Here is a 13,711-nt window from a genome sequence, read left to right as displayed (position 1 = left end):
TAGATATATTATATATCTAAAATAATTAAATAAAGTTCAAATAACAAAATAAACTTTCTAATCACGTCTTGTTAAATTACTAAAATAAAATTTTCATGATTCTTACAAATTTAATTTTCTTAGCATTGTGCGAATTATTAAAAGGAATGTTTTTTATAGATTATTAAAAGCGAAAAACAATAAATTAACGATAATTTAAGTAACTAAAAAATTAATGCATTCATAGTTTCCTCTGTTAATCTAATAATTTTATTAGATTATTTGATTATCTATAGGTTAATATCTATAATCATTCAAATATTAATTGTCAAAATTAAAATTCTTATAAAAATGCGTCAATAATTTTCAAATCCAAATACTGATTGTATTATGATTATGTACTATTTCGTTAACAATCAAACGAACGTTATGTTATGTTTATTCCAACATAATCAATCTATTAATAATCTATAATGAAATTTAAACAACAAGTACATTTCAAATCATTATGATTGTTTTTCCATTAATATATAATTAACATTTATTCTTGTCAATTTAAATAAATTTTATTTTTGAACAATGAGTTCGAAAATTTATAAGATAATGAAATAAACATATTTATGTAAATAATCTAAAATTTCTTTCAAAATGTTAATTAATTTAAAAGTTTAAAATTATGAAAAAATTGAATAAAATAGATTCCAAGATACTGTAATATTTTTATAAAAAATTATAAATTAGCAAAACTAACAAAATATTATATTTATTATAATTCTTAGATAATTATTAGAATACAGAAAAAAAAAATTGGAATAAAATTTCTTCACGAGTTTTGCGAACAATCCAAATCTATCATCTATCAATCTATCAATCTATTTATGTAAAAAAAATCCGTTCAAATATAGGTTAGATTAGAAAAAAAATAAAAAAAAATTTCATTATTTAGAAATTATTATAAATCATCATAATAATAATTCAAATATGATGATTAATTTTCTTTTGTGTTTTTTTTTTTTTTATTTTTTCTTTGTCTCTAATAGATAAGATTAATCTTGGAAAAATCGTAACTTAACGAAAGAACTTTAAGTCATATAATTTAATTGGATGACAACGATTGATTGAAGATATGTTCATTAATAAACGGAGAAATAAAGTGGATTCTATTGATAATAATGGATTATTACACAAAATTTATTATTAGATTTATAAATTAGTGATTTATATTAAATAGAGTAGGCTAATTATTAATAATTAATTATTAAGTTTATTTAAATGATTATTATTAAAATAAGTCGGATATAAACTTTATAATAATTCATTATTCGATAAAATATTTATTTTTTTATTTATAAACCGATCGTTAAACCAAAATAAATATTGCACTACAACAAAAATTGCAATTCTATAATATGTAAAGAGTAATGATGAACTAAATATTTTTAAATAATAATATGTTTGCTTTTAATAATCTTGTTTTTTAAAAATATAATAATAGATCTTTTTATTTATTATTTCATAATTTAAAACAAATATATAACCTATATAAAAATCATTCAATGTCATTTTAAATCAATTAAAATAAAAATTTTTTTAAAGTATTCTTCGAATACATTTATATTTTTTTTCTTATTGTTTTCCTAATCGCTAAATTAGAACATAAATCTACAAAAGTTACATAAATAATAAACATAATAACAAACATAAATAATTTTAACATTCGATTATTGGATTAGAAAATAATAAATTTTCTCCAAATTTGACATCTCTTCTATTTCTAAATAATTTGTATAAGAACATATAAAAAAAAATTGTTCTATAATACATTTAAATAAAATTTATCATATAGTATTATCCATATAGTATTGTCTGTAATGTTTTAAATCACATATCATTAATTTGAATACTTTTATTAACAGTGGACATATATTAATGAATATTTATATATTTCATATTTCATATTTAAACTATCAAGGTATTGATTATATAGAATAACAATTTAAAACAAATTATTTGAATAGCTCGCTAGATGATTTCTGATGATAAAAAAAATAGTTTTTGATGATAAAAAAAAATAAATTTTTTGATGATAAAAAGATACCTTTAAGCAATACTATATTTCGTTTTAATTTTTAATTGATTTTAAATGTTTTTCATATTTTATTTGTTTTGAAACTGCATTTTATATATATATATATAGATAAAAAACTATATCAAAGAGAATTGATTTTTATATCTTCTTCATGCTTTTTATGAAAATAATGATATTAGATTTTCCCTTTCTCTCAAAACTGCAACTTTGATTTATTCAATTTATTTTTTTTTATCATTAAAAACTATTTTTTTTTTATCATCAAAAATCATCTAGCGAGTTATTCAAATAATTTGTTTCAAATTTTTATTCTATATAATCAATCGATTATTGTAATTGCAAGTTTTAATTGATAATTGAGAATCAATTATTAAAATCTAATAATGATGTTTATTTCCTCTCGTTCATTATATATTATAATATATTATATTATAATATAATATAATACAATATAATATAATATAATATAATATAAATGTAAAGCAATAAATTGCTATTGTAAAACATTAATTTAAATAATCATTTCATTCTGAATTAATTTTTCTGTTCAGATTTATTTAATTTTTATTTCTTATTTTTCTTCTTCCCTTTTTTTCATAATTTATTTAACATTAATTATAATTCATTTCGATTATCAATTATTTATATTTTACATTTTTCTAATTTTAATATTCATTTTAATATTCCTTTAATATTAATTATTAATTTTAATGTTTCGTATTTTATTTATGCGTTCTTAATATATTTAATTTTTGTTGCATTTAATTTTTTAAATGGATCTCGATGCGTAGTCATCTCGTGGTGAGATCTGGTAATTGATACCGATTTACATAGATTACTTTTTGTAAAATTTTTCGGAAGGAAATTTCGAAGGAAATTTTTCAAAGATAAATTTTTAAAAATCGATACCAAGCTAAGAACTACGCAGTCTGCGGTCCAATCTAGAAAATTGTGCCAATTTTCCTTTGGATATTTTGGTCGGCCAGACTGGACTGCAGATATCACTTTATTAAACCTCCATCGGGGGCATCATGGGATCGTCGCTGGATCATAGTGGGATCATCATGGGATGCGTGCGTCTTAGTTTTAAATTAAGTTAAGGTTATAAGATATATAGATTAAGTTTAATAATTTCGAACGGATTTTGTAAAACATACCCTTTAACTTCGAGCAAAATATAAAATTTTTTATAAAATTTCTTAATCTATTGATTTTATATAGCTAGTATTATTTTTATTATATTTTTTATTTATTAGTATTACTTTTTATTAATTATTCTCTAAATCTAATTCGAGTCACTGTCCATCAATCGTTGCGCAACGTTGCGCAAGAATTCATCGGGCTCGTGCTCTATATCTGATAGCCAATCGAAAGTTCGCGCTTTTATCTATTAGTACTTTTGGATATCAATTGATCTGAGGTAGATTCTGATACATCGAATGCGGTCTTCTGTAAATCGACCTTGATGGTTCTAGGATGACGTTCAGTTCCTTCTAGCGTATCGTTGGAACGATGTTTTGATAATCAAGCTTCGATGGTCTTGTAACAACTTCTAGTTCATTCCTGTGATCCTCATGCATTCGACTACAATGGTCGTGTCGTAATTTTCTACTGGTCAACATGAATATCATCCGTTTGGTGAGTCAATCGATTGATATAAGCCGTGACGAAGATGGTAATGACTCAAATTTGTTTTTTTATTCTTTCTATCATATTTATTCCTTAATATTTAAGTATAATGATAATTTCATTTAACTTTTTTCGTAAATAATATTTTTAATTATAAATAAATATTGCTTTTTCTATCTCAATTTACTTTAAACGTAAAGGAAGAACAAAAATAACAATGTTAGATTCTGTCTATTTTAATTTTGTAACAAAAGGAGAAAAATGAATATTTTAATCTGATGAATGTGGAAGTCCAAGCTTTATTATTTTTTTTATTATTTTTTTTATTATTTTTTATTGTCATTATATTTAGATACACATTGTACTGAAAGTCTAAAAGTTCCTATATCTAGTAACTAAATTTCTTATTTCGTTTCATTACTTACGTTTACGTTTAAAGATGATAGAATAGAATAGTATAAAAGTATATTGATATACACTGACAGGCACATTGGATGTTCTTTCTATTAAAAAAAAACTTCTTTCTATTAAAAAAAAAAAAAAAAAATATTGAAATATTATAATTTATAACATAAAAGTCATTGATGTTAATATTTGTCTTATTCCAATAATATATATAGAGTTTAATTTTTAATTTTAGAAAAATGATTTTAGGAAAATTTACACGACATTTAAGAACACTAATGTCAAAACTTCTTTCATCAGTTTCATAACAAAACACAATGCAATGGTCGATTCTAATGAAACGAATATTGTCATTTCATTACAAATTGTGGCATTTATTAATGGCCATTGAACAAATCCGAACGATATTACTTTGGACCTTTATCTTGACTTTATCTTTTACAGAAAAAACTTGAGCAATTGTGCACATAATAAGTTTACATATGCTTCTGCTGACAATTTTCTTTTTCCTCCAGGTTCTTTAAATATTGCATTGCAGTATTTGTAGATTTTTTAGAACAGAAATTATGAAATCCATAGAAGTTCCATATTTTGGAATTTACGAGTTTCACTTAATGTAGCTTTATCTAAGTTAGAGAATAACTTCTTTAAACGTTTCTTATAAGACATAGCTAAATAATATTATTTTTAATTAATAATATAGAAAATTAAATCTGGTTATGGAACAAAATTTATTTAAAATAGATTATTATTATTATGAATGTTTATTAAACTATTAACTATTAAACTATTTAATCATAAAACCTACTATGAGTTTAAATATTTTTATTATAATTATAGAATTATTATTACAATTCTTAATTATATCGTATAATTTAAAAAGAATAATGTTTAAAATAACAAAACTAAGAAAATTAATATGGATTGAAATTATATGTGAGATTTATATTTATTTATATTCAAAAATTCTATTGTTAAAGTCGGAAAGTGATGAACAATTTTGAATATTGCACAAATGGGATGTCTAAACTGATATTACTGCTCGAAGGACCATCTACTATCGTAAGATTGTATTCGTTTATATTATGATATATATATATATATATATATATATACATATATACACATATATATTATATACAGTAGTGAACTAATGATGATACTTTGACTCTTTGCAGTTATCTGCGATGATTCTAACTGTATTTTGATATACACTATATCGTCATCGAATTCTATCTATTCTCTTCTATATCAACTTTCTATTTCAATATCAACTTTATCGCAAGACAGTCGCGACTTGGTTTTTCTTCCAATTCTTGTCTTTTGGGAAAAATGCACATAGAAAGGGGATTGGAGAGGCCAATGGTCGCGCTGGAGGGTGGCCTCGAAGGACGGGCCCTCGTGGGGTCGCGTCACGTGGGCGTCAGGATCTGGTGTCGCGCTCGCTCCCACAGTGATCCATCGCATGGTATGCAAATATGATTTGAGAAGTGGCCATTGCTGTGATACTTTTGTTTAAATTAGAGATCTGGAAAATGTTAGGAAAATCAGACCCGCTCATAAATTATTGTCAGACTATTGACGGTTCTCGAAGTATTGAAAACACAGGCCAGGTTACCCGACCACTTCATAAATCCTTAACATTTATAATATAATATTTAAAAATACAATATAAAATATAAAATATAAATAAATTTTATGCATAATTTCAAAACATTACTATGAATAAATAATACATAACATTATTTATTATAACCTATATGAAAGTTTAAAATTTGATATTAAAAAAAAATAAAAAAATAACAATCGTTTAAAATAAATAAATATTATAATAAATGTTTAGTAAAGTGTTTTAGTTTTCTTATATTATTTTTTTAATTTGAAAGTATAAAAATGTAAATAATTTAATTATTTTTCTCTTCAGTATTTTTACAAATTTATATTATAAAATTAACAATTGTTTATAGAATAAAATTTTAGAACATAAATAAATATAAATCTCACATATAGTTTCAATCCATATTAATTTTCATAGTTTTGTTTTTTTGAAGATTATTCTTTTTAAAATTATACAATATAATTAGAAGAATTATATAATAATATAATGCAGAACTATTTAAATTCATAATAATTTTTGTGTTTAAATATATTGATAAACATTCGTAATAATGATAATCCATTTTAAATATATTTTGTTCCATAATAAGATTTAATTCTCTGTATTACTAATTAAGAATAATATTATTTAATTATATTACGTGGAAATCGACAATGTATAAATATTCGAATGTGTGAAATTTATAGTGGTCTAATCTTGTTTGTGTTGTAAAAACAGATATTGTGATTTTAAAGAACTTGATGGAAAAAGAAAATTGTCAACCGAAGCAAATGTAAACTTATTACGAGCACAACTGCTCAATTTTTTTCTGTAGAAGATAAAGTCGACATAAAAATCCAAGGTAATGTCGTATGGATTTGTTCAATTGCTCAATCATTAATAATTGCCACAATTTCTAATGAAATGACAATACTCATTTCATTAAAATCCACTATATTGTATTTTATCGTGAAAGATGTTTTGATACTACTGTTCTTAAATGTCATGTAAGTTTTCATAAAATCATAAAATTAAAAATTAAACTATATATTATTGGAATAAGATAAATATTAATATCAATGACTTTTATGTTATAAATATTTCAATATTTTTTTTTTTATAAGGAAAAAATTTATCCAATGTGTCTGTCGGTGTACATCAACATATATAGGAGCCCTTAAGATGTTATGCAGAAGCACAGCCATTAACTTTAAGACTATTTTATTTTATCATATTTTATTTTATCTTTAAATGTAAATAATAAAACGAAGAAATTTGGTTATTAGATATAGGAACTTCCATAGTTTTTCAATACTTCGTGTCCTTCAGTACAATTGTATCTAAAAATATAATGACAGTAAAATATAAACCTTGGATTAAATATTCATCAGGTTAAAATATTCATTTTTCTCCTTTTGTTACAATATTAAAAGAGACAGAATCGAACATCATTATTTTTGCTCTTCTTCTACGTTTAAAGTAAGCGTTGAGAAAAAAACAATATTTATTTATAATTAAAAATATTAGTCATATGTCAAAAATTAATTTAGAAAAATATAGGAAAAATAAGAGGATAATTCAAATATAGGACAAGTTTCTCAAAATAAACCTTGTGTACATTTTTATGATTTTTATGTATTTGTGCATTTGCCAGTGATATAAAATTATCAAAAGAATTTAGTTATTATTAATTTAGATCAAAATTATATAAGCATATCATTAATATTAACAGTTACGTAATGATGAAAAAAATAGAATGATAAGCATTGGTAAGAAGATTTGTAATTTTTTATGAAATATTCATTTTACAATAAAATTTTAGATCTTGTTAGAGTCTTACTACAGATAATAGAGATATATATCTTTCAAGATGATCTTTAACAGTTGAAAGTTTAAATGGAAATAGATTAGATTTGGATTCAATGACTCAATTTAGAATTTAGAATTTTATCAAATAGTATCGTTGAAAATATTGAAGTAGAATGTGATCGTACCGTCAAATTTACCGTCCTAAAAAATCGGTTTTTATCAAAATTGTAGCTCTTAGACACGAATATCGTTGTTAGATCCAAATAATGTTTCTAAAAGGTAATTTGCAATTATATTTTAATTTATAGAAAAATTAAGAAATTTGTATGCTTTTGTTTTACAGATAAATATGTTTTTATAATATATATATATAGTAATAAATCATGATTTCATTATTATGATTTATATTTTAATATTTTGTTAAATGAATGTTATTATTGAAAAATATGTATATAGATCAATATATTTATAACATAGCATTATTTATAATTAAATAACTTTAACATCATATTATATTGTACTATATATATATGTATATTATATATTACTATATTACTATATGTATATTATATATTACTATATTATATTGTACTATATATTGTATGTATATATATATAATGTTATATTATATTATATGATTTTAAATACATTAATGGCACAACAATATTTAAATTATGTTTTACATTAATTTGTATATTTATACGAGATTTTTATTAATAAAAAAAAATAGTAAATAAATAGTAATAAAATATTTTAGAATATTCATTTTATATTTGGTTTATAATTTAAATAAATAATAAAATTAAATAAAAGTAAAGTTTTATTTTACAGAGAATTCATTTACAAAAAATTAACCAAAAACATTAATTTTTTATAATAATTTTTAAATAAATAAACATTTTGAAAAATAGTTTTCATGGTCAAATTTGTTATTAAAAAACAAATAATTTTTTGTATAACTTTATAACTTAACTTTAACTTTAACTTTAATTATATAACTTTTTTATATAAATTTGTTATTACGAAAAATTTTCAAGATATTGAGAAAAATACATTTTTCCTCAATTTCGAGGGTTTTTCTAAATATAAATAATTGATGCTGATAATAAAAAATACATTTATTTTTTTGAAAATTATATCTTGGAAAATATTTCTTATTAATTAATTATAATTTTTTCTAATTAATTATTTGGGAAATTTTATTATCATAAATTTTTTAGTTTCTACAATTATTTGTATATATTTTTTGTTATATTAATTATTGTCAACTGATGATTACAATTCTTTTAGAAATTCAAAAGTTTGTTTTTCATTAAACAGGTTAAAGATTAAAAATTATTTATAATTTATTAATTGAAGAATTATATTGAATACTATCTGTAAATGTTGGTATTAGATGATGAAAATATTTTTTAAAAATTTGTTAAAATAATTTTTGATAATCAATCTTATAAATCTTGTTAACTATAAATCTAAATTAATCTAAATTATAAACTATAAACATTCATTGAAAAATTTATTTTATTTTTAACAATTAAAGGTTATTAAATTATATTATTTATTTTATAATAAGTTAACTACATTATACTGCATTCAGTATAAAAAATAAAATAAAAATTGAATATATTTTATTCTTATTAAATTTTAATATTCAATTACATTATTATTCATTACATTACATTATTCAATAAGTCATAAAAAAAAATAAATAAAAAGTAACTTAACATAAAAGTTGATATAATTCAAATACTAGATATAATCAAAGTGAATAAATAGAATTTTATAAAAATTAATTTTTTTCATAAGAAAAAATCACTTTAATTTTATGAAAAAAAATTAAATTAAAAAATTTTTTATTAAAAAGTTAAAATCATTTAATTATAATAAAAAATCAAAATAGAAGTAAATGCATGATCATCGCAGATTGTAACAATATTTTGTCGAAAAAAATAGTAATATTATCGTTTGGAATTAGCTACTATTTGAGATAAATTTGAATATAAAATAATGTAATTAGTTATTTATTAATTTAATAATAATTTAATATTTATTTAATAATAAATATCTTTATTTTGTTCTAGTATAATCGCATTTTCATAAATTGATAGATCTGTACATATATTTGTATGGAAATATATATTTCAGGCAATATTTGAAAAATGAAATATATTATTATTTATAAATGCAACAAAAAAATACATGCTACAATAAATATTAATATTGAAACGTTATGTCTTCAAAAAGACATGTAAAGCGCAAAAGCTTATTTTAGTGGATATATCAAATCTTATTTATTATAAAAAAATTGGTCCTCTTCGCTAATATTTTTAATATCGAAATAATTCAAGATTTTCAATTTATTAAATTATAAATGAATAAATGCAATGAAGTAATTGATAAAGAATAATAAATACGTTAATCCAACGATATATTATTTTTTAGTGATATTATATTTAATATTATATGTAAATCTATCAAGAATTAATTCATCAATATTAAGAAAAGATATCCAGAAGAAATTCAATGATATGTTTCAAAACTTCAATCAAATTTTCAATGTATGCCTGACTTTATCTATTTATTTGAATTGTTTTTTTAATATAGACTACTGTAGACTATAATTTATCATTTATTTTTTATATTTTAAATATGTATTATTATTATTATTTATTAAAAAAATTTTATATTCAATTTTTTGTATCACAATTTTATATTATTCATTTTGAATGACAAATAAATTCGATTCATTTATCCTAGGAATAATAATTAATTAATTTATTCATTATTTAAATATAATATAATTCGATATAATTTTTTTCGATAAAAAAATATTTATTAAACTTTTTCCGACATATGTTGCTTAGACTTATTTAACTGGCGATATGAACACTATTGTCGTGGCCTGACTAATTTATCATAATTGATAGTATTTTTTTTTAATAATTCGTTAATAAAGCTGTAACGAAAAGAAACAGTTGCTTGAAATTATCTCAAGAATGTCAAGTTAACTGGTATTTCCATTATTTCAAATATATTATATTAAAATTCTTCTTCAAATATCAATAAAGATATATAGACATATACATATATACATATTAAATATATATTTTTTTGATATAAATATATATTTGCACTTAACAAAGTCCTAAACTATTACTAATTCTGAAGAAATATATGTATTAACTACAAATTTACATGCTCTTTTTATTAAATTAGCATTTTTTAAAATCTAAATATTACAATTATTTAAATGTACTTAAATTAAATTTATATATTTAAAATTAAATCTAAAAACATTAGAAATATTTAATGATAAATAATTAAATATATTATAATAATTATAATAATTAAATTTTAAAGATCTATTTTCATTCTTTTCTCATCAATCCTGAAGTGGCTAATCATAAAAGATAAAAAAAAGAATAGATATAACCAAAGAAAACAAAATAGATATAATACATAATATATAAACATGCAGTGATAATGATGTATATATATTTCAAAGAGATATCGTGAATAAAAAAAATGAAAAAAATTTTATATAATTTTTTTCTTGCTTTTATGAAAATAGTAGTAATAGATTATTAAGCTTTATCTGATTAAAATCCAAATATGATTCAAATTGGATTAGTTTTTGTAGTAATCGAAACAAATTAATAATCATCAATAATAACTTAATTAGTAAAAATAACATGATTTGCATTTATTTCACTTTTGATTGCAAAAATCTCAACACTTCATTATTATCATATTACTTTTATAAAGATAAAAAGATGTAATAAGATATAATTTTTTCGTCACGTGATTATTTTTATCTTTTGCTTTTAAATAATTATTTACTGCTTTTTTATCATTTTTTTAATGAGATTTAAATTAATTAAAAAAAAAATATGAACAAAAATTCAAAAACTTATTCCCAAATTTTCAAAAATTTAGATTCTCATCTGATTGAAATTCTTTCATATTTAATATATATAATATAAGTATTTCTAATATTTTGAACATCCAGCTCGTGCTAATTTATCAGCCATTTCATTACCATAAATTCCAGCATGACCGTTAACATGATTCTGAAATATTAAAATATTAGTATATAAAATAGAAATTCAATATAAAATATTAATAAAATAATTATATATTACCCAGATCACATTTAGAAATTTTAAAGCATTTTCCATTTCTAATAATTCAATTTTATTTATTACAGGTTTATTATTAAAAGTTTTCCATCCATTACGTTTCCATTTTGGCATCCAATTATTTATGCAAGAAATAAGAAATTGTGAATCTGTATTAATTTTTAAATTTTTAATACCTGCTTTTTTTGCTTGTTTAGCTGCTACAGTTACAGCTTGAATTTCTGCCATATTGTTAGTTGCTCTTCCAACAACTGCTTTTGATATATTACTAATTGAAATTTATAAAATTTTAATAAATTTATAAATATTTATAAATAAATTTTTCATATTGAATTAAGTATTGAAAATAATTAAAAAATATAACATACAGAGGATGATTATCGCCAAACCAAACACCTATACCTGCTTGTGCATTTTTACACCCATTTAAACTACATGCACCATCTGTATATACATTGACATAACCATCGTTATCAATGTTAAAATCTCCACTTATTTCCTAAATGATTAATAAAAATATTATAAAATTAATTTCAAAATTTATATTTATATTATATAGATATTATAGATATTATATTAACTATATTATTAATGAAAAAGATATAAAAATCCATTTATATCTTTTCTTTATTTTTTTTGTATTTTCATAAATAAAAATATTTACCTTATTTTCAATATGTATAATCTTTGAATGTTCTTCTAAACTTATCTGTTTTCGTTTTTTCAATGATTTTTTATTATTACTTTCTTGATTATTTTGTAATCTAAATATATTTTTAAATTAAAATACAAATGTTTATCAATAAAATAAAAGATAAAAATTAAAAGTTTTTACCTTTTCCCAAGTATAAATGATAAATTTTTATTGTTTTCTTTTTTATTTATTTTTGTATATTGTTTAATAAAATCTTCAGCTTCTTCTATTGAATGAAATTTTCTAAATATGGGTCGAGGAAATTGGTCGACTTGTTGTTTACATTCAAGCCTTAATTTAATAAGAATACAAAAATTAAAATATTTTTTAATAAATATATATATATTTATAAAATTAATATTTATATATTTATATATTTTATAAAATTAAAAAATTAATATATTAATGCATTATATTATAAAAATTTATTAAAAAAATATATAAAATATATAAGATTTTATTTATAAAATTAAATATATAATATTTTTATCTATAAAAATAAAAATTATTACCAAGTATTGTAAATACCAGATGTACGACCTCTTGCTACTGCATAATATTTGGTAGACATATTTTCTAATATATTAAAAAAAATGTCAAATCGACTTATTATTATGTACATATATTAATTTTATAAATTAATCTGAAATAAATATTAATACATTATAAGTATACAATAAAATGTTATAAAAAGACATCAAAAATTAATAAAATTTAAATTTATTCCTGTTATTCCTAACCTATTAAGGTTATTACAAGATAAAATTAAAATTTAGTTCATAGAAATTATATAATTTAAATCAATATATACTAATTATAAAATCAATAAATCAACAAATCAATATTCATTTCCAGCTGCATTTTCTTAATCACATATAATATAATTTTATTAACATAGAAACTGCTTACATATGAAAATATAACCATAAATAAATTATAGGCAGACATGACATCTTATAAGATTTTTTGTTACCATAGATAAAATATAAATAGATGTAACATATAATATGATTTTTTCCATCAGGTAATAATCTGCATCTTAATTTCAAAACAAATATTGAAATTTTTAGAACTATAGAGATTCAAATTATTTTAAATATAAATCTAAAAGTAAATTATATCTATAATCTTGAAAAATTTAATTTTGATAAATTTAGGAATTTCAATAATATTTTTCATATTATAAAATTTTATAAATCGAACAAAATAAAACATTAAAACAAGTAAAAAAAACAGATATTCAAATATTGGAGCAATAAAAAAACAAATTGATGATATACATTGATATATTATATGTATGTAAATAATATAAATTTTTTTTGTTTGCTAAATGAAATTTTTATCAATATATTTGTAAATTTTTCTGATTA

The 13,711-nt window shown here is 19.8% G+C and overlaps 1 protein-coding gene across 1 annotated transcript; it reads right to left on the bottom strand.

Annotated features, from left to right (window-relative positions):
* Positions 1 to 11,384: 11,384 nt before the first annotated feature.
* LOC122714494 (ribonuclease H1) lies at positions 11,385 to 13,236 on the bottom strand. The gene is made up of 7 exons (XM_043935863.1): positions 13,082 to 13,236; positions 12,854 to 12,984; positions 12,483 to 12,632; positions 12,312 to 12,411; positions 12,016 to 12,146; positions 11,651 to 11,915; positions 11,385 to 11,578 (listed from the first exon to the last, which is right to left on the bottom strand). The coding sequence occupies exons 2-7, from the start codon at positions 12,961 to 12,963 to the stop codon at positions 11,498 to 11,500; spliced, it is 837 nt and encodes a 278-aa protein (XP_043791798.1). The 5' UTR covers positions 12,964 to 12,984; positions 13,082 to 13,236; the 3' UTR covers positions 11,385 to 11,497.
* Positions 13,237 to 13,711: the final 475 nt, after the last annotated feature.

Source organism: Apis laboriosa, unplaced genomic scaffold (assembly GCF_014066325.1).
Source record: "Apis laboriosa isolate Shangri-la unplaced genomic scaffold, ASM1406632v1 scaffold30_cov140, whole genome shotgun sequence".
NCBI classification, from domain to species: Eukaryota; Metazoa; Arthropoda; class Insecta; order Hymenoptera; family Apidae; genus Apis; species Apis laboriosa.
This window is presented reverse-complemented; position numbering and strand designations above follow the sequence as displayed.

What these genes read in the sequence shown, in the direction of transcription:
- LOC122714494 (XM_043935863.1), bottom strand. Translation starts at nt 12,963, where the DNA reads ATGTACATAATAATAAGTCGATTTGACATTTTTTTTAATATATTAGAA. An exon ending in TTATACATATTGAAAATAAG is followed by an intron (nt 12,147 to 12,311) that starts GTAAATATTTTT and finishes TTAATCATTTAG; the next exon opens with GAAATAAGTGGAGATTTTAA. An exon ending in AATTTCTAAATGTGATCTGG is followed by an intron (nt 11,579 to 11,650) that starts GTAATATATAAT and finishes TTAATATTTCAG; the next exon opens with AATCATGTTAACGGTCATGC.